This window comes from Centroberyx affinis, unplaced genomic scaffold (assembly GCF_046629955.1).
Source record: "Centroberyx affinis isolate AG114_WGS23_722 - 3 ecotype Tasmania unplaced genomic scaffold, CSIRO-AGI_Caff_v1 ptg002100l_1, whole genome shotgun sequence".
NCBI classification, from domain to species: domain Eukaryota; kingdom Metazoa; phylum Chordata; class Actinopteri; order Beryciformes; family Berycidae; genus Centroberyx; species Centroberyx affinis.
In genome coordinates, this window is record NW_027280426.1 from 204,919 (window position 1) to 223,739 (window position 18,821).

The following is an 18,821-nucleotide window of genomic DNA, read 5'->3' on the forward strand; positions in this document are numbered from 1 at the left end:
GATGAAAATCAAGGAATTGCTACTGATAGAAAGAGGATTATTGAAACAATATTCAGGCCATTGTAAGAGAATTCTCTAGCTAGCACTGCCCAAAGCTCAACAACTCATTATGTTGTAGATATGTGATATATATATGTACACAAGCGCACAATCACACAACCAGAACAGTATGGTTAGACTGCACCGCAACACCCTCTTACACTTTGACATCCAAGGAAATACACACAAACACACAAAGGCCTTTCAGTAATGGAAATCTCATATACTCCGGTTTTTTTTCTCAGGCATCGATGAAGAGCTGTATTATACTATTGTACCCTATAGCATCTAGACTAATCTCTCCAATCATTGTTTTAAACTCTCAGGAAATCGCGGGGATATACAGCTTTGGTGATTTTACATTCTCAGCTATTGCACGCAAACCACCACTGTCTGTGCTCACCTCACTCACTGTTTCAGACCCACAGCATATATATGCATGTCAGCACTCACACGGCTGCTTTCATGGAGCGCTTCTACATTGTGCAGATTTATACCGAGTAACACTTTTCTATGTACATTTATGACATCACCTATAAATTGATTTATTTTTTTCCCAGGGAACATGTAGAGTTTGTCTTCACTGAATGATCTAGTTTAACGACACAAAGTGTAATATTGGATACATTTGTCTGGTGCCCTTTTGAAATGTGTGCATTCTGTTACCTTTGCCTACATGTACATAAATATATGTATGTGTGTGTGTATGTTTGTAAAATGGATGCATACAGTATAATTCTTAACTTGAACACAATCATGGGGTTTCTGACTTGCTTGATTTCCTCCCACTTCTGTTGCCCTGTATTACCTATCTCACACTTCCTTTTTCTCTCTGTACCAAGTATGGGCTTTTTTTATACTCCTTTTGTAAAAGAAATTTAAAAAAGAAATCACACAGCAATAATTAACGAGCAGGAATTATGTACTTTTAAAGCCATTCTTTATTGTTGTCCTAAATGTTTTTCTTGATTGATGTTATTTTAAAGTGGAGAGACATGGTAGTAATGTTTGATTTAATTGAAATGTTTCCCAAGTATTTTTTATTGTTATTTCGAGCTTTTGATCTCTTGACCTCTCCATTACCCTTTTTTGATTGGTATTTTAATAACGGTTTAATCAGGGTTGTATTCAGGATAAAAATGGAATAAACGGAGCTGAAACAATATGTTCTACAAGTGAGAGAATTTGCAAAAGTATTTTCTCAGCTTTTTGCCCTCTTGTTTGTGACAAACATTTGGACTCAGGCTGAATTTTTGCCAACAAGATCCCAACAACATTGTATCCTGTGTTTTACAATCAATTTTTGGTATGTTTGTTTGTGGTATGGAAGAATATTGAAGTCATGTGGGATGAAAGATTATACTTCTAAAAGGTAAATGTTTTAATTTTGAAGGTGTGGAATTTGTTTTAATTTGACCCATTTATTACAGTTTTTCATTGTCTGTGTGTAACACTTGCACACTCATGCTGACAAATGTAAATTGTATGTAAACCCGTGTTGATAGTGTCCCATTTTCATTTTGAAAAGGGTGGTATTTTGGTGACTGTGTTGTTATTGTTTAAAACCTCTTTGGTTGCTCTGTATCCAGGTTTTTACAATGATGTGAACTGCAGTTTATATCACACATAGAAACACAAATATATAAATATACTGTATATGTATATGAAATGTTAAACGAGAGAAAGAGAAATGTTTGGTTTTTGTATTAAATTGTTATATTGTCAAAAATCAATGAGTCGAAACACTTAAATTATTTACATTTCTTTTCAAGTACTACTGACAGTAGTAAGTAGCACTGGGGTTAGTAGACACTAGTCACACATTATAATTAAATCCTTAATCTCAAAAATACTAAAAATGTTGTTTCATGATGGGTGTGTTAGAAGCCTTGTAAGGTAGCAGTGCACTTTGCTGATGACACTCATTATGCAAGAGTCACAGCTGTTTTTAGTTACAGCCGTCCATCAGTGTTCACTTCCTTGCTTTGCCACAGTTTTATGTTCTTAATTGGTAAAGAAACGGAAGACAACTTTGCTTTGATTGGCCTGTATCCGTTTTCTTTCCCCACTCTGTCTATCAGCTGGTGAAGACCCAGAGATCTGTGGTTATCTCCTAGGATCAGTTTCCTCCCTCTCCTCCTTCCCTCCTCTCTTTCACAGCCTGGGGGTGAAAACGGATGGAATTAATGCTAGTAATGGGTCTAACATAGGTTTACTGTTTCTCAGCTATGCTCTGTTTGGGTTGCGCTTGAGTGAGTCATGGTATTACGTTGTAATTCATGTGTTTTTCTGACGTCATTTCAAGGCGATTCACTCGATACAGGTGGACATACATGTTGGTTTTCCCCTGCTCTATCTCTGCCTCGTATCCCAGCTTTTTCAGATCCACCCTTATTTGCATATAGGGTCACTTTACTCTTAACTTGTGTGTGTCTCTGTAGTGGCATCAGAATACAAGCAATCTGCATTTTTTTGGTCAGGATCAGTTTCCAACCCCTCTCAAGTGAATTGCCACCAAGGCGTCATATCCTCTTTCTCTCCCTCAACCATTCCTTTTTCTTTTCTGCATCTTTGTTCTCCACTCCATTGATTTGCTGATCTATGGTCTATTTTTCACGCGGACAACACAATCAAAACAAGGATTTGGCCAAATGGCACCCTGTGTCAGTGTATGATTTAGTAAGCAGATTGGTACAGCATAGACAGGGCATCTTAATGTGCAGAGGTACACGCCACTTTTGATGGGTACTTTATAAAGTCCATCTTGTCTTAAAAGAGTATCCAGTTATCTGTTGCCTCCGGTGTGTAGATGTCTTGGTCCAGGAACCGGTGGCTCCTGTTCAGATGTCATCTCCTGTAAAGCTCTACTCTCTCCTAAGAGACCAGAGCCATGCCTGGGTGTTCTAATCTCAGGAACGGCCTGATCGTTACCAAACTCCTTATTAACTATTCATGGAGGACACAGGTGCCAAGTGTGGCTCTGTGTGTCCACCAATCCATCCTATCTTGGGGGTGGAGGGGGAACATGCTGGGGAGGAAGACAAAAGGTGTCAATGTTGAGAAAAAGAGGCCAAGGCACAGAGAGAAATGGGCTGTTGAAGAAATAATAAGAACGACAGCAACAAAATGGATTCACTGTGAGCATCAACTGGGGGATTTGGAGACTCCATCCAGATAAGGACATACTGGATCAATACCTTTTGGAACAATTTACAAGCATTCATGGAACTAGTTTGGTAAACTATCAAATGAGAAGTTAACAAATGAGACAAGAAACAGAAGGAGTCCAGAGTGGGTAGGCCGTTTTCCTTGGAGTCTGTGGTATTGTCAACATGGATCCACCAATGCTCCCCATTTCCAGACTGGATGTGGACGTGGACCTGGGATTTGCCCTCTTCTTCTTCTTCCTCCTCTGCTTCTTTTTGTTGGTGACCATAGTGCGCTGCGCACAGATGGTGCTGGACCCTTACAGCGCTATCTCTGTTACGACATACCAGGAAGAAGACGAAATGGAGGAATGATGGAGGCCGGACCCGCTCACTGTCACAGACCTTATACAAATGATAAGGGAAAGGATCTTCATCATCATCAGATCTTCAAACGAGAGCCATGATATCTACTCATACTCCACAGGTGGAACTGGAGAAATGAGTTGCCACAGGCCGCAGAGTATTTTAGGCTTTTGTTATGACTGAGTCAGTCTGGTGGGAAATATATTTCTAAAACTATTTTAACTTTTGTATAGTCCCTGCCTAACTGAAATTTTGTACAGAAAAATAAGATTATTGACAGTGCCCAACGACTTAAAATGATATAAGTATGCCATGAATATCATTATAGAGAATGAGATATACTTGAATGTTTAGTTTTGTTTATGGTTTACTCATGGATCACACAAGGCATGTAAATAGATAACATGTAGCCGGCATGTCTTGGTGAATCTTTTTTGCCCTTTTAGTTCTTGTTGCTGAAAGATTTCATTCTTTGAAATGAAATGAAATGTATTAAAAATGACTAATGTGTTTGCTGTAGTGGTCTCTGTTACTAGACCAGAGGGGGATTTCACAAAGCAGGATTAGCAAACCATAACTTTGAAAAACGTTATGAGATATCTTTTTGAAATTGTACTATTAGCAAGTATCAACATGCATGACTGAATCATAAACCTAATATTGATGTTTTCTTTACAGATTTACAGATTCAAATCAGTATCATCAGGATATAGCATACTCTTTTCCACAGTTATCTGGCTAACTTTCTAATCCTGCTTTGTGGAAAAACCCAGATGCATAAAGATGTCAGCCGGGTTAATGACATCACTTTGCTCACACCCATCCCACAGTGCAAAGTGCTCAAACATCAACATCCACTTCTACCAGGACAGATATTTGAGAGTGGCATTGTTATGTTTTGCGCAGCGGTTTCATACTTATTTTTATCTAGAAACTAAGACAATTTTTATTGGCTTTTCACTGCCCAGTTCCGGCTTGCTGGTATGATAAACATAAAGACAAAAGTTGTGGGTCAATAAATCGAACTCATCCTCTGTTAGAGTGCAGAAAATCAGGATAAAGCATCAGTTAGGCATAACTGGGAAAATCTAGCATCTATCAACCAGTGCGCACATCCATGGTGAGCACTGACTCTGTTGTTTTTGGTCTGATCCTGTGTGTTTAATCTGCCATTTACGATTCCAGGAAGTTCCAAAAAGTGGCACATCTCACTTTCAATTGATCTCTGATGGCAGTTTGGCAGGCAGAGATGAAGAGATGAAACACCCAGATCCACCAGGGTCACCCAGGGGACCAAGACATCTATCCCAGGAGGCAACCATTTTAATTCATATGGTCCATTCAAGCTGAGATACAAAGCACAAACTACTGCCTTGAACCCAAGAGAACAGAAATGCTGGGGCGATCTCTATAGAGACTTAGTGTGATCTGTTCATCAGTGCAGAAAGTATAAGCGAAGCTGCTGACCAGCTTGATACAGACAGAGGCAAATCTTCTCCCTTTCACATGGGCAGTAATAGGGCACAGATGTTGTTTTTGTAAAGAGTTTTCAATGATGGAAATACAATTATAATGCACAACAGATGTTTTTTTTTTTGTTTTGATTTGTTGTGTTTTGCCATTCTGTCACGCTATGTTTTGGAGCTTCTGGGAAAACATTCCATTCAAGTTGTTTGTTGTTCAGTAAAATAAAAAATAAAAACTTTTAACCTGTGTGTGCATGCATGTCACAGTAATTCATCCAGTGCTTGTAGTGTTTCATCCAGCAGAATCATGAATGGGGCAGGAGAGATGATGGCAGAAGTACAGATGGGATCACCAGGAGGCCGTCATCTTTATGCACCTCATTTAGGGCTTTCCGAATCCTCTTTTGGGACTAGGCAGCGGTTCTCAAAGCAGGGGTCCGGGGGATGTAACTACTTTTGGCTATAAAAGAAAAGAAGAGCAAGAAAAACAAGTTGTCAAATGTCTTTTATTTATTTTAAATGAACATGCAAAAAGAAATTTAACATTCCTTTCACTCCGTTTCTGAGAAGAACCTCAATTGTTTGGTTTGGTTTATGCCCAAAATGCAGTCTCTGGCAGAGAGGTATGTGAGTGAAAATGTAGTGAGTGACTGACATGTTACATACGAGATGAATCCAGATAGGGTGATTTAGTTTGTGTTTACATCCAGACTCTAGTTTCTGGCAGGCAGCTGTCGCCTTATCTCAAATAAAACAGAATTTTGTTAACATCCTATTCAGTGGTATTTTTGCAATCACATGCATTTTGACATGACACTGCAGATGTAGGCCAAGATATATTTTTTTCTCTTGAGGATAGCTTTCAACACACACACACACACACACACACACACACACACACACACACACACACACACACACACACACACACACACACACACACAAATGAGAGAATGTATGAGGAGTTATAGCTTCACTGGTGTCCCCACAGTTGTTATCTCTGACAGACCGTGATGCGATTCTATTCTTAACCATAAACAACAAAAATATTCCCATATGTTCCTGGGGACAGAATCTTATCAAACAGGGGGCGGTGATCTGATGTGATGTTTTGGGGTTTTTGACATGAGAAAGTTTGCCCCTGTCCCAAGGTATATTATGTATACCAACGTGAGGCTCAGGTGCACGCATTTGAACACCTGGATAACCCGGGTTGGCGGGGGTTTCTTCTGTCACATAAACTAGCTGTGCGAAAACACCGCTCACTTCGGCTACCCTGGGATGCAAAGCATGCACTCCCAATGTAGCTAGCCGAAAGCATTAGCTAACTACAGCTGCAAACACAGAATGGAAAGCAGCGATGGGTGAGTCTTGAGTATTGTCTCTGGATCAAATTTGAATTACATCGCCTCACACCTCTTTTACAGTAAGCGCACAGAACATACTATAACGTATCTTAAAGCCTGCTGCCCTCAGTCTATCATCATAAAAATATCCCTCCAGCTAATTCTAGGCTAACAAGCTAGCCTGCTCTTATTCCTACCATGCCTTTCTCAGCTAACGTTAGCTTAGAAGCAAGGTAGTTCTCTTGCTTGTTGGGGATGCATCCCATTAAAGTCACAATTAAGTTATAGTGGGTCAAATTTACAATAACAATCCCTGCATTAGCCGAAATGAAATGATCACATTAGCCAGCAAGGTAACGCGGCTACCAGCCAGATTGTTTTGCTGGCTCTTCTTATGCTAATCATTAGCAGTAGCGTTATGCTCTTCAGTTTAGCAGCTGTATTTTGTCTAAGAAATTATCGTGCGCTTTCATTCAAGATAGTTAGAATATGCTGCATAAATAGCAAATCTACATATAATTGTTTGCCATGCTTTCCTTTACAAAGACTACAATTACCATGAAGCCGTTGTGTGGTTGGTTTGTAAACAAAAGGAGGATCAACGTCCTCGAATTGAAATACGGGCAAGTAGCGGTTCCAAAACATGTGCCAGTATGCAGGTTTTCGGTACATCCAAACTGGAACTAAACTGTGAAATCAGTAGTAATCTTTGATTGGACTGAAAACCTGCATCTCTTGGGTCACGGTGTCACATGGTGGAGAAGCAGGGAGACACCAGTGTTCAAGAATGTAACAGCTGTCAAAGAAACAAACCACACCACTTCCCACATTATTCACATGTGATTGGCTCATATCATAAGGTGTCAGTCAGTGTGCAGTGAGAACCTACAAATTCACCATTTATCACCATTTATTTTAGGTTCTTTCCCACGCCACATCTGTCTGTGTTTGGTGGGAATCAGCTTGGATTTCTCAATTTGATTTTGATACTTGGTGGCACAGTCAAGTGCTATTGCAGCTCTTGAAGTGGCACATTTTTATTTACTGAATTTGATAGACTGCTGTTTTTGTTAATTTTTCACCTGAAGACCCCCAGATAACAGCCCCTGAGATCCATATCTATTTGGACAGCAACACATGTCTTTGTTTTGGTTTTGTGGTCTTATTACTTTGAATGTAAAATGACACGGACTGTGAGGTTAAAGTGGAAAATTTTGAGGGGACTATGTTGGGTTAGGGTTAGGGACTTCTTGATGTGTGAAACCCAGAAACATCACCAGTCTGTTTATCTTATTTTAGGTTCTTTTTCATTCAGTCAAGATTCATAATTATGATTTTTACAAAAGCTTCCCCTTCCACCCTGATCTTTGTCTACCACCCATCTCACGGTTTTCCCTTTCTTTCATCAGAATGGAGGTGGAGGGCTGGGACTCCGGTCTGGAGGAAGAGTTGGGCATTTCTCTGGATGAACTGAGGAAGTGGATTGAGGATGCGGTGGAGAAGAGCGAGGCGGTGCAGAGGAGAAAGGCTCAGCTGACTGAGCTCAAGGAATGGGTGGAGCAGAAAGAGGAGGAGGAGGCAAAGACAGAGACGCTCCTCGTCGATGCCAACCAGTGAGTAGATGCAACATGTAGGGCCCAATGAAATCTGAATGGGCCTACAACACCTTTATCTGTCCATGTTTATGATTTTAACGTATTTTTATTTAATAGCATGGATATTACGTGGTTGATAGTGCTTACATTTTTTGAGGTGAATCTAAACTGAGGTTCAGATAATTTCATCTATTAGAGTAGAGTAGACAGTGGGCTTTATCTAAAAGGAGACTGTCAGATGAAGACACACACACACACACACTGCTCAGAACTTGTCGTAGACAGTTTGAAAGTTACAGCACTTTCAGGGTACTTTAGAAAATAAAGGGGAAAATAATAACATAATCACCATTTTCACAACAGTCTAGCCAAAATCGTATGATTACTTGATATTTTCCTTTCATGTTTAAATTCATTTTTTAAACACCGATTCTGTTTTTCCATTCACAATTTCTGCGAAACGGATAACAGAGGGCATGTGTGGCAGTTGGGTGTGTTTGTGCATGTAGTATAGGCTAACGTGTTTCCTCCCCACTGTTCCTCAGATCCGTGATGGAGTGTGAGAAGTTGGTGAAGGCGACGTACCGTAAGAACGGCCTGGTCTACCGGGAGAGCAGCTCAGAGGACGAGGGGGGCGGAGGAGGGGCCTTGTCCTCTGAGGTCATCGAGATAGACGATGACGATGATGATGATGTCATTGCTCTTGGCTGCTGTAAGTTGTGCTCCTTTTGTTATGAGAATAGTTGCCATTCACTGCCATTAAAACGATTAGGTAATTATCTGTCCTTTTTCTGTTTTTTCACAATGTTTCAGTGGTTCCTCCTAAGAAGCCGGTCACTCCTGTCAAGGATGCAGTGGTGAGAAGAATTATGTTCTGTTACATTGCTTTGTCAATATTCTACCACATTCCCATTTTATCATGTCATTGCTGTACTCGCTTTTCAGCATTCGTACTTTATATTCAGCAGTGTTTCCCAGAGGTTCTGAGGTTATTTCTGTCAATGTTAAGCAGGGGGATGTGCATGTATAATGCAGAGTGTAGCAGTGGAAAAGAAATGTGTGCATGCAAGACAAAAAACATTGCAATGTGTTGATTTATATATCCGGAGAATCTATTTGTGGTAGGCTGGTCTGATATCAGTTTCCCACAGGTTGTCAGTTTACTTCAGCAGCGTCAGGAAAGGGGATTATTGATGACTTGTTATTGACGTTACATTTAACAAGCCCAATAACTCTTTTTAACTATAATTTTGTTAGGCACTAAACTCTCTCTAGCTGACTATAGCTATTATACTTCCATCTGGTCATTAAGGCTATGTTTCAAACTGTCTCTCCATCCAGTTTGTGTTGGCACAGACATAGTGCGACTCGAAGGAGCACAGATGCGCTGCGCCATAGCTGCAATGAATTATAGTCGTAGTTCGCTTACACACTTGGCAGCATTAAATCTTGATTTTCTGAAAACAACATCGAGAACCACCAGTTTCATGCCTCACAGCAGCCAAAATTAATCCAGAACAAAAATGTACTTGGCAGGCCAATTTACCTGGGCAGGCCCTCCCAAATATTAACATTGTATGGGAAATACTGGATATTGTGGGTTTGCCAGCACAAATCTATGAATGGGAAACACTGCACAGTATGAAAGGATGTTGATGTAGGTCCTGTCTGTTGGCCAGTTTAAGGAGGCGTCCACAGCTCTACAGAAGTCCACCCAGCAGGTGCAGAAGTTGGTCCAAATAGTCAGCAAGACCCCCCCTGTTGTTCCAATTCTCAGACCTCCAACACAGCCTCCAGCCCCGTCAGGTGAGTACACACACACACACACACTCTCACATACACGCCTGAAATCTCAAGCATCATTTTCTGCTCAGACAAGACCTATTGGCCTAGTGGCTGTTACACGCACCATACCTGTGTGAACATGTGTTTGATAGTAAAACTGTGTGTGGTATTTCCTCCTCCTAGCTGTTCAGCCTTCGATGCCAGCAGTGTTTGTGTCCCAGGCTCCTGCCCACACCCCAACCCAGCCAAACCCCGCCCTCAAAGAGGATGAGCTAAAACTAGAGATGAGCATTCTGGGAAAGAAACGCACAAAGACCTGGCACAAAGGCAACCTCATTGCCATCAACCCCGTTGGTTTGTTACCCTTTTGCTTGATCTAGGTTCTTTAGGGATTTAACCCAAAGACAACGCTTGAATTTATTCTATGCTTCTCTATTCTGCTCTATCATTTACACAACTTTCCCTGTCTGCATTTAGGAAATGGTACATTCAAGTACAAAGTGAAGTTTGATAACAAAGGGAAGAGCCTGCTGTCTGGGAATCACGTGGCCTTTGACTATCACCCTACTCTGGAGAGTCTGTATGTGGGGGCCCGTGTGGTTGCTAAGTACAAGGATGGCAACCTGGTGTGGCTCTATGCTGGCATAGTAGCAGAGATGCCCAATAACAAGAACCGCATGAGGTGGGTGGAGGAAGCTGAGCAGCAGGGATGGACTGGGCATTGGGACAATCTCTCGGCTCTCCCGGCTATATGTGGGCCGACCGATAGACCGGCCCACAGATAGTTGGGAATGTTTTTTGACTAGCCCTGAATCTCTTGACACAGGGAAAAAGACTCCAGGGGGTCATTGGGCCGGAACGCATCGTAGCAGTGTTCCGCTAGTGAATTTGACGACGGAACACGTGCTCCGTTTCTGAAAAAATGAACACAGAGCAGTGACGGTGGTTGTATGAGTCATGTGTGCTAAACAACTGGTTTGTTGCACCAAAGTTTACTAGCTGGACGGTGTTTGGACCTTCGGGACAATTGCAGTGCTTAAAAACATCAAACACCACCCAACCGGGAAGCCGGTAAGGACATTAAACAAATACACAAACAGATGACAGGCACAGACAGTTTAACCGGAGTAGCGGGGCTCACAGGTTGTGCCATCTTTGAACTGAAATTACTATAGTGTAAAGTTTGTAAAGTGAAGGAAGCTATCTATTGTTGTTTGATTGACTGTTACATTAGCTAAGTATTTTGCAGTGGTGCATCATATATTATCTTTGAGTTAATCTTAGTCATTTAAAAATTCTTGTAACTTCTAAATAAATGCACTACTCTATTTAGCAGCCGGAATGGAGGCAGGAGGGGTAGCCTCAGATGACAGGAGACAGGCTGCAGAGTTCAGGTGATTAGATGGTGAAGAAAGTTAGTAAAGCTAAAATAAGTGTATTCCTGGTTTTGCTAAAGATGATTATTGTTGATGCCATAAAAGTGATGCCCATCTCCTAACTGGTACCCTTGTACACAATAATTTTCAGTTTGTAAGCAAGTCTCAACATGGTGCATTAATTTTAACAGTGATAAGGACTACTATGTCAGAGTCATGTGGTTATCTGAAATTAATCAACATCCCTCCAGCCAATCAGAATCAAGTATTCATCCGGGCCATTGTATAATGAATATTAATGGATGATATTTTGAGAGCTGACATTTTTGTCGCGTTTCCTCTAGCAAGAGGAAGTTGAGCCAGTTTTGAGGAAAGTGGCACAAAATAATGATAGGCTGCTCAGGTAACAGCACCTTCAAACAGGGAAATGCTAGCAAAATATGACGTGAAGTGAAATGGGGTCATTCCGCGTCAAATCAACCAAATTTCAGAAACTTCGCTGGCTTGAACTTTTGATTTTGATTTACAGAGAGACTTGGAGGTAGACTACAAGATTCTGGCAGTTTCTGCACTTGATTTTGTGATGTGTGCCTATGACAGTAGCTGAAAAAAGTGTTTTTTTTAAAGAGTTTAGATGTTCATCACTACAAATCTATCAAAGATACCTCAATATCCTTTTACTTACTGGTTTAAAATAAAAAATATCTTGGTGTCTATGCATTTGCAAGGACCTGGGTGGTTTATTCTCTTAGATACTGACCTGTGAATATAGCTCCAGAATTAAGTAGTCAAATTTGACAGGTCAAAAACCAACTGTGTGACACATGGTAGGAAGCTAGTCTTTTGTGTCCATAAAGAAGAGGTTCTGAAGTAAAAAATAATATAAAAATTGGAAATGTATCTTTTTCCTTCATTAAAAAAAATAGGGCAAATGTGACAAAAAAACAAGCACAGATCCTGTGCAGACCCCATGGCGCCCCTCTAGAGGCCATCTGACGAAGCGCAGGATCCTGCAAACCGTCCATGAGTGAGTGACCTGACTTTGCCACTTTCTGCCCCCAGCCGTGAATGTCATGAGAGGAACAGTTCTTAATTCAATTTACAGGCCCTCTGCACAACAATGAATGTATTGTATATGTATATTTATCACACATTGCCAGTGTAGTGTATTTCTGACCCTCGAAAACATATACTTTTTTTTTGTATTTGCCCTATTTTTTTTAATGAAGGAAAAAGATACATTTCCAATTTTTATATTATTATTTACTTCAGAACCTCTTCTTTATGGACACAAAAGACTAGCTTCTTACCATGTGTCACACAGTTGGTTTTTGACATGTCAAATTTGACTACTTAATTCTGGAGCTATATTCACAGGTCATTATCTAAGAGAAGAAAAAACACCCAGGGCCTTGCAAATGCATAGACACTGAGATATTTCTATTTTAAACTAGGAAGTAAAAGGATATTGAGGTATCTTTGATACTTTTGGAGTGATTGATATTAAACTTTCAGAAAAATCACTCACTCGTGTTTTTTCTGTTTTTCAGCTGCTGTCATAGGTACACATCACAAAATCAAGTGCTGAAACTGCCAGAATCTTGTAGTCTACCTCCAAGTCTCTCTGTAAAAGAAAAATAGTGGAGCTGCTACCTTTCTCAGTGTCGCTTTTAGACCCCTAAACTTGCTCCAAATCATAGGCCAAAATTATCGTTCTGACCCTCACTCTACAAAATGAGGGGAAACTCAGTAAATAATGATCAGTGAGCTTTAATATTTGGGCTTTCTTCATCATTTATGTATATCTTCCACCAGGAGAAAAATTATCAAAATCAAAAGTTTGAGCCGCCGAGCTCTGGTTGAGTTGACACGGAATGACCCAATGTATATTTTTAAAGGTAATGTCCATTCTATCAGTATCTTAGCAAGGACAAGCAGAGATTGAGGGAGTCAGGGTCAAGGAAACAGCAGAGAGCAGCCACACCTACCAAACCCCAAATCCAGGCAGAACATAGAGCAATAAAGAGGCCGGAGATTCGTAAATCACCAGCAAGGATCGTTGGTGTCTGGCTGATTGTGGTGGGCTGGTCTGGACAAAAGTCCAGGGGCAATTTTTGATCCCAGTCCAACCCTGCTGAGGAGAGATGGAAAATGGAGGGTGGGAATGTGCTGATTGACTGTGCTTCTTGGTTGATATCCTGGTTGTGTGTTTCAGGTTCCTGATTTTCTTTGATGATGGCTATGCCTCTTATGTGACACTACCTGAGCTCTACCCTGTCTGCCGACCATGTAAGTAACTCATCTCGCTCTCTTTCTCTCTTCCACTCTGTTAGGACGAGTATATCCCACTGATAATGAAGCAATAAAACAGTGTTGGCTAAATGCTGAGTTAACTTTCAGGATGTTGACGTTGGCTATATAGGCTTTTGAGGAAAAAGAGCCAATTCATGGTAACATGATAGATACGGGAGTAAGATCTCTTGTTTTCACAGTGAGGCGTACATGGGAGGACATAGAGGATGCATCATGTCGAGACTTCATCGAGGAGTACATCACTGCCTATCCCAGCAGGCCTATGGTGCTCCTAAAGGTTGGCCAGATCATCAAGACAGAGTGGGAAGGAACCTGGTGGAAGAGCAAAGTAGAGGAGGTGGATGGAAGCCTGGTCAAGATCCTCTTCCTGGTATGATTGCCGCATCAGAATAGAGGAAATAACTAACTGCACATTCACCTGGTTAAAAAAAAGCATTGTTCATGACTGTCACATCACCAACATCTACATCAATTCAGTCAAAACAGTGGTGAGATGCAAATTATTACACCATTACCCATTCAGTGTCTGCACTTTTTAAGTAAATGTGCTGGATGGTTGAGTTAACATTACTGTAGTAAACTGTTAGTAAACTCCCAGTATTGTGTGGTGTTGATCAGGATGATAAGAGGAGTGAGTGGATCTATAGAGGCTCCACCAGGTTGGAGCCTATGTTCAACCTGAAGATGACGACTGCCAACACCCAGGAGAAGAAGCTGGCAGGCCAGCAGAGGACACGACCAAACATGGGTAACATACACACATATGCATGCATGCACACATAGACACACAGACTTAGTAATACATATTAATACCAAGTTTTATGTCTCAGTTGTTCAAAATGTTCCACACCTTGTCTGTAAAGTGTGTTGCTTTCCTGTATTATTCACACATTATTTTCAGTCTGTACTTGTTGTTCACATCTAATTTCTCATTCTCCACTTCAATCCCCAGGAGCGCTGAGGAGTAAAGGCCCGGTAGTTCAGTACACCAGTGAGGGGCATGTAGGAGCCTCTCCCACCAAAGCACCTCAGACTTCACCTACGCAGCCTCCACAGGCACCACAACTTCCACAGCCTCCACGTTTAGAGTGAGTAATGCCTGCTGAGCCATCTATCTATTACTATACTATTAAAGGCACTTTGTTGTAAGGTGTTTACTGATGACATAAAACTGGAACTTAGAATGTTGTTATGTAAACACATATTCGTAGGTTCACACGTAACCAAGACATATTAATCATATGTCCTGTGTGACATTACTTAGATGAGCGATCAAGAGGTACTCCTTGTCTTTTCTAGTGTTAGAGATTTGGAAATTAAACGAGTAGCCTTTTGTTTCTACGCTGGTTTTGCTGGTTACTATATCCAATTGAAAGTGAAAAATAGTCTTGGGGTTTTAATTTCAGGCCTTGAGGCAATAAAAAAAACTAGAAGATTTAAAATGATGTGTAGACACTTTTTATATCCACTGTATGTCTTTCTCTCTCCTTTCTGTCTTTCTTCTAGTAATAAACATCAGATGGCGAAGAAGAGTACTTCTGCATTTGTCCCTGGGGTTGGAGGGACTCACGCCTCTAAAGTCATGCAGTCTCTTGCTTCCAGTCCCAGCACCCTCCCTAGGTGAGGCTACTTAGTCATCTTACTGTACAACTTAATGAGTTGCTAAATGTGAATAATCTTTTTAAGAAAGGTTATAAAGTGCTGTGCAGTGCAACACAGTGAAAAAAGCAAACACGAACAGCAAAACATTTGGAAGTAGCCAAATGTATCAGTTAAATTGTGATGCTCCACTGAAGAGTGCTGATCTCATCTTAGACATTTTAATTATTGTGTCTTGACTCTCTCGCTCTCTCTTTCTCCCCCCATCTTTTGTTCATCAATCCAAAGTGGAAGAACGTTCACTCTCCCCATTGGTGCTACCCCCACTTTCATACCGTCCCTCCCGAAACCGCTGCCGACTCTGGCTCCTGCCCCTCCTCCGGCTCCTGCCCCTCCTCCAATGACCCATACAACTGCCAGTGTCCCACAACACCCCTCCTACCGCGCCCCGACTGACCGCATCTTCTACCTGGCACACACTTGCCAGCCGGCCTGTCTGAATCGCATCCGGCCCCCAAAACCAGACATACACCGAGGAAAGAACCCTCTCCTTACCCCGTTACTGTACGACTTCAGACGCATGACGGGACGGCGCAAAATCAACCGCAAGGTAGGCCTCAGCAACAGCAGAGGACTGCTCTCTGTGGCGGGAAGGAGAGAGGAGGTTATAGTGGATTTAGGACTCAGGATTTAGATCAGTGTAGTTTCCTTACCTCATACTAAAGGCTTTGGTTGCAGTCACTTTGAAGTGTAGTGTTTTCAGCTTTCACTTTAACTGTCTTTTCTCATAACAACAACATATACATCCCTTTTCTGTGTGTTTTTTTTCTCCTCAGATGTCCTTCCACGTGATCTACAAGGCTCCATGCGGGCTTTGCCTACGTAACATGGCGGAGATCCAGCACTACCTTTTCCAGACGCGCTGTGATTTTATTTTCCTAGAGATGTTCTGTCTGGACCCCTATGTGCTGGTGGACCGGCCCTTCCAGCCGCAGAAGCCCTTCTACTACATTCCAGACATCACTGACGGAAAGGAGGATATCCGACTGTCCTGTGTTAACGAGATCGATGGCACCTCACCTCCTGAAGTAGCCTACAGTAAGGATCACATAGAAATGTTAATAAAGGAGAGATCCATTTGGACTCTAGTCCATCTATGTCCATCCATCCATCAATCCCAGGAGGAAATTCAATTGTCACCGTAGAAACACACATTTAGCACACAATAAACAAAGTAAAAACTTAGAATAAAGCTACAAAAGACAAAGAATGCATTATTTGCTGTACAATTGCTCAACCTATTCACATATTGACATATGGCATAGTTATCACAATAAACGCTCCCCCCCCCCCTCCGCTGCCATCACTGTAGGGGGACTGATCCATTTGTGTCTCCTCTCACCTTCCCAGGCAAGGAGCGCATCCCTGAGGATGGAGTATACATCAACACTAGTCCAGACTTCCTGGTTGGGTGTGACTGCACTGACGGCTGTAGAGACAAGTTAGTCGGGTTGATCACCTTTAACCCATCAACTTTCAACTCTCTCCCAGTGTTAATTCTATTAAGACATTTCTCTGTGTTTTAATTACAGGTCCAAATGCTCTTGCCACCAGCTGACCCTTCAGGCTACAGGTTGTACTCCAGGAGCACAGATCAACCCAAATGCTGGATTTTTGCACAAACGACTTGAGGAGTGCCTGCCCACAGGGTCAGACATTTGTGCCTGTGCATCTGCGCAGAAACATGCACAGTCGCACACACTCACACACGCACACATGCACACACGCACACACCAAAGCATATCCCACTCCTGGTCTGCTCTACAGAAAGTCTTACCTGCTGTCACCCCTGAAAAAATAATTACTGTTGAACATGACAGCTTATTCTGCAGATGTCTTGTCTAAGAAGCCATTATCTCTCTGTCTCTCTGCCTGTTTCTCTCTCTTGTCTTCTCCCTTTCACTCAGGATCTATGAGTGTAATAAGCGGTGCAAATGCTCTGTTCAGATGTGCACCAACCGGCTGGTGCAGCACGGCCTGCAGGTACGTCTCCAGCTCTTCAAGACCCAGAACAAAGGCTGGGGCATCCGCTGTCTGGATGATGTGGCCAGGGGCTCCTTTGTCTGCATCTACGCTGGTGAGGGAGAGGAAGAGACTTAAAGAATGGTTGGGCTTGGGGGGGGGGGAGATGTAAAACTTGCACACTTAGACATCATTATTGTTTATTCATGAGAATCTTATAGCCTGACAACTAGATTCAAGCACTTTTTCTTCTCCTTTTCCCCCTCTTTACCAGGTAAGATCTTGACAGACGACTTTGCAGACAAGGAGGGTCTAGAGATGGGCGATGAGTACTTTGCTAACCTGGACCATATAGAGAGCGTGGAGAACTTCAAGGAGGGCTATGAGAGTGAGGCCCACTGTTCGGACAGCGAGGGGAGTGGTGTGGACGTGTCCAGAATAAAAATCCAACCATCTGCCTTAGTATCGGCTAACCCTGTAGGGCGACCGCCCAAGAAGCCTGACGGCTCCAACAGTGCCAGGGGCAAAGGTGAGAGATCAAGGGAGTTATTAGACCTGGTTCGAATTTAATTTTTGTTTTCCTCCCCTTGATCTCCACTTCTTGTTATTTCACTGATGGAGAAAATCCAAGGCTGTCTGGAAGTTGACCACAGCTAACATCCTCCTTCCCTCCGTTGCTGTGTTTCTTACAGCTCAAAGCCCCGACTCGTCCAAAGAGAGCAATGACGAGGATGACAAGGACTCTAAGAGTGATGATGAAAGCGACAGCTCAGACGACACGTTTGTGAAGGACAACTACTACAGCTCCAGCTCAGTTTGGAGGAGTTACACCACACGTGGACAGGCCAAGGGCAACAAGGAAGGTGAGCTTGTAGCATCTTTGGGGAGTGTAACGCAGGTTAAGAGACTGATTGTCAGCATTCACCATGCTTATATCTAAGAGTTATAAGCTATTGTGTCCACACATGAGACTTGGCTGTGGTCCTGGTGTAAGACTTTGTGTGTGTGCGAGTGTATGTTTGTCTGTGAGTGTCCGAGGGAGAGGTAGAGAGTCTGAATGTTATACTCTGTGTAAATCAAAGTGAGAGTTTTGATGTTGAAGTTGTGAGTTATTTGGAGTGCTGATGAGTGTTAAACTGAGTTTGAGTCAGAGTGTTAAAGTTTGTGACCTTCAGTGTGAGTGTAAGATTTAAAAACATACCATGACATTTTTATGGGTTATCTTTCTCTGCCAAACACTTCTCCCTTAACCTGCCTTTAAAACATTTACAGTGTTTCTTTTACATTCATTTTGTGAGTCCAAAAGTGGGTTTGGAAGATATTTCTGTTTTCTCTCTCAACACGCCTCTCTCCATCCTGCACCAGGGAGTCAAGACAGTAAAGATGGGTTGAGTGTATCAGCAGGGGGGACAGATGACCAGAAGCCACCATCCATGCCGGAGGAGACGGGGAAGAGCAAAGTGGCTTCCTGGCTTACCAACCAAGGGCTCAAGAAGGTGAGTATGGAGCAGAGAAAGTACTGGAAGATTTTGTATTATGCCTTGTATGCTGATCAATGACCTTCCTCTTGTGTTTTCCATCACAGGAATCTGGAGACAGCAAGAGGTATGTTGGAATTGGCAGGATACGCTAAAATGGATGTACAGTTTTTTATGATTGTACTTGTACCTGACTTACACTTAGAATTAATAACAACTGTTGAGTTTAATTTTGTGTTTGTTTGCTGCAGTCAAGTTAAGACGGAGGCAGTGAAAAAGCAGGATGTGAT

The 18,821-nt window shown here is 42.0% G+C and overlaps 2 protein-coding genes across 2 annotated transcripts; both read left to right on the forward strand.

Moving 5' to 3' along the window:
- The first annotated feature begins 3,371 nt into the window (after positions 1-3,371).
- Positions 3,372-3,560, forward strand: LOC139654497 (cortexin domain containing 2). The gene has a single exon (XM_071531581.1). It carries the CDS (start codon positions 3,372-3,374, stop codon positions 3,558-3,560), a length of 189 nt encoding a protein of 62 aa, XP_071387682.1.
- Positions 3,561-6,338: 2,778 nt separating this feature from the next.
- On the forward strand, positions 6,339-18,816 carry setdb1b (SET domain bifurcated histone lysine methyltransferase 1b; the record flags this gene model as incomplete). The annotated part of the gene is made up of 22 exons (XM_071531582.1): positions 6,339-6,381; positions 7,773-7,976; positions 8,504-8,670; positions 8,772-8,815; positions 9,638-9,764; positions 9,927-10,097; positions 10,221-10,425; positions 13,335-13,408; positions 13,612-13,802; positions 14,051-14,180; positions 14,385-14,520; positions 14,939-15,052; positions 15,320-15,641; positions 15,868-16,129; positions 16,442-16,532; positions 16,624-16,740; positions 16,999-17,168; positions 17,328-17,567; positions 17,746-17,916; positions 18,419-18,549; positions 18,639-18,658; positions 18,783-18,816. Coding segments are annotated over exons 1-22 (3,138 nt in total), but the record flags the coding sequence as incomplete, so codon positions are not given.
- Positions 18,817-18,821: the final 5 nt, after the last annotated feature.

What these genes read in the sequence shown, in the direction of transcription:
- LOC139654497 (XM_071531581.1), top strand. Translation starts at nt 3,372, where the DNA reads ATGGATCCACCAATGCTCCCCATTTCCAGACTGGATGTGGACGTGGAC.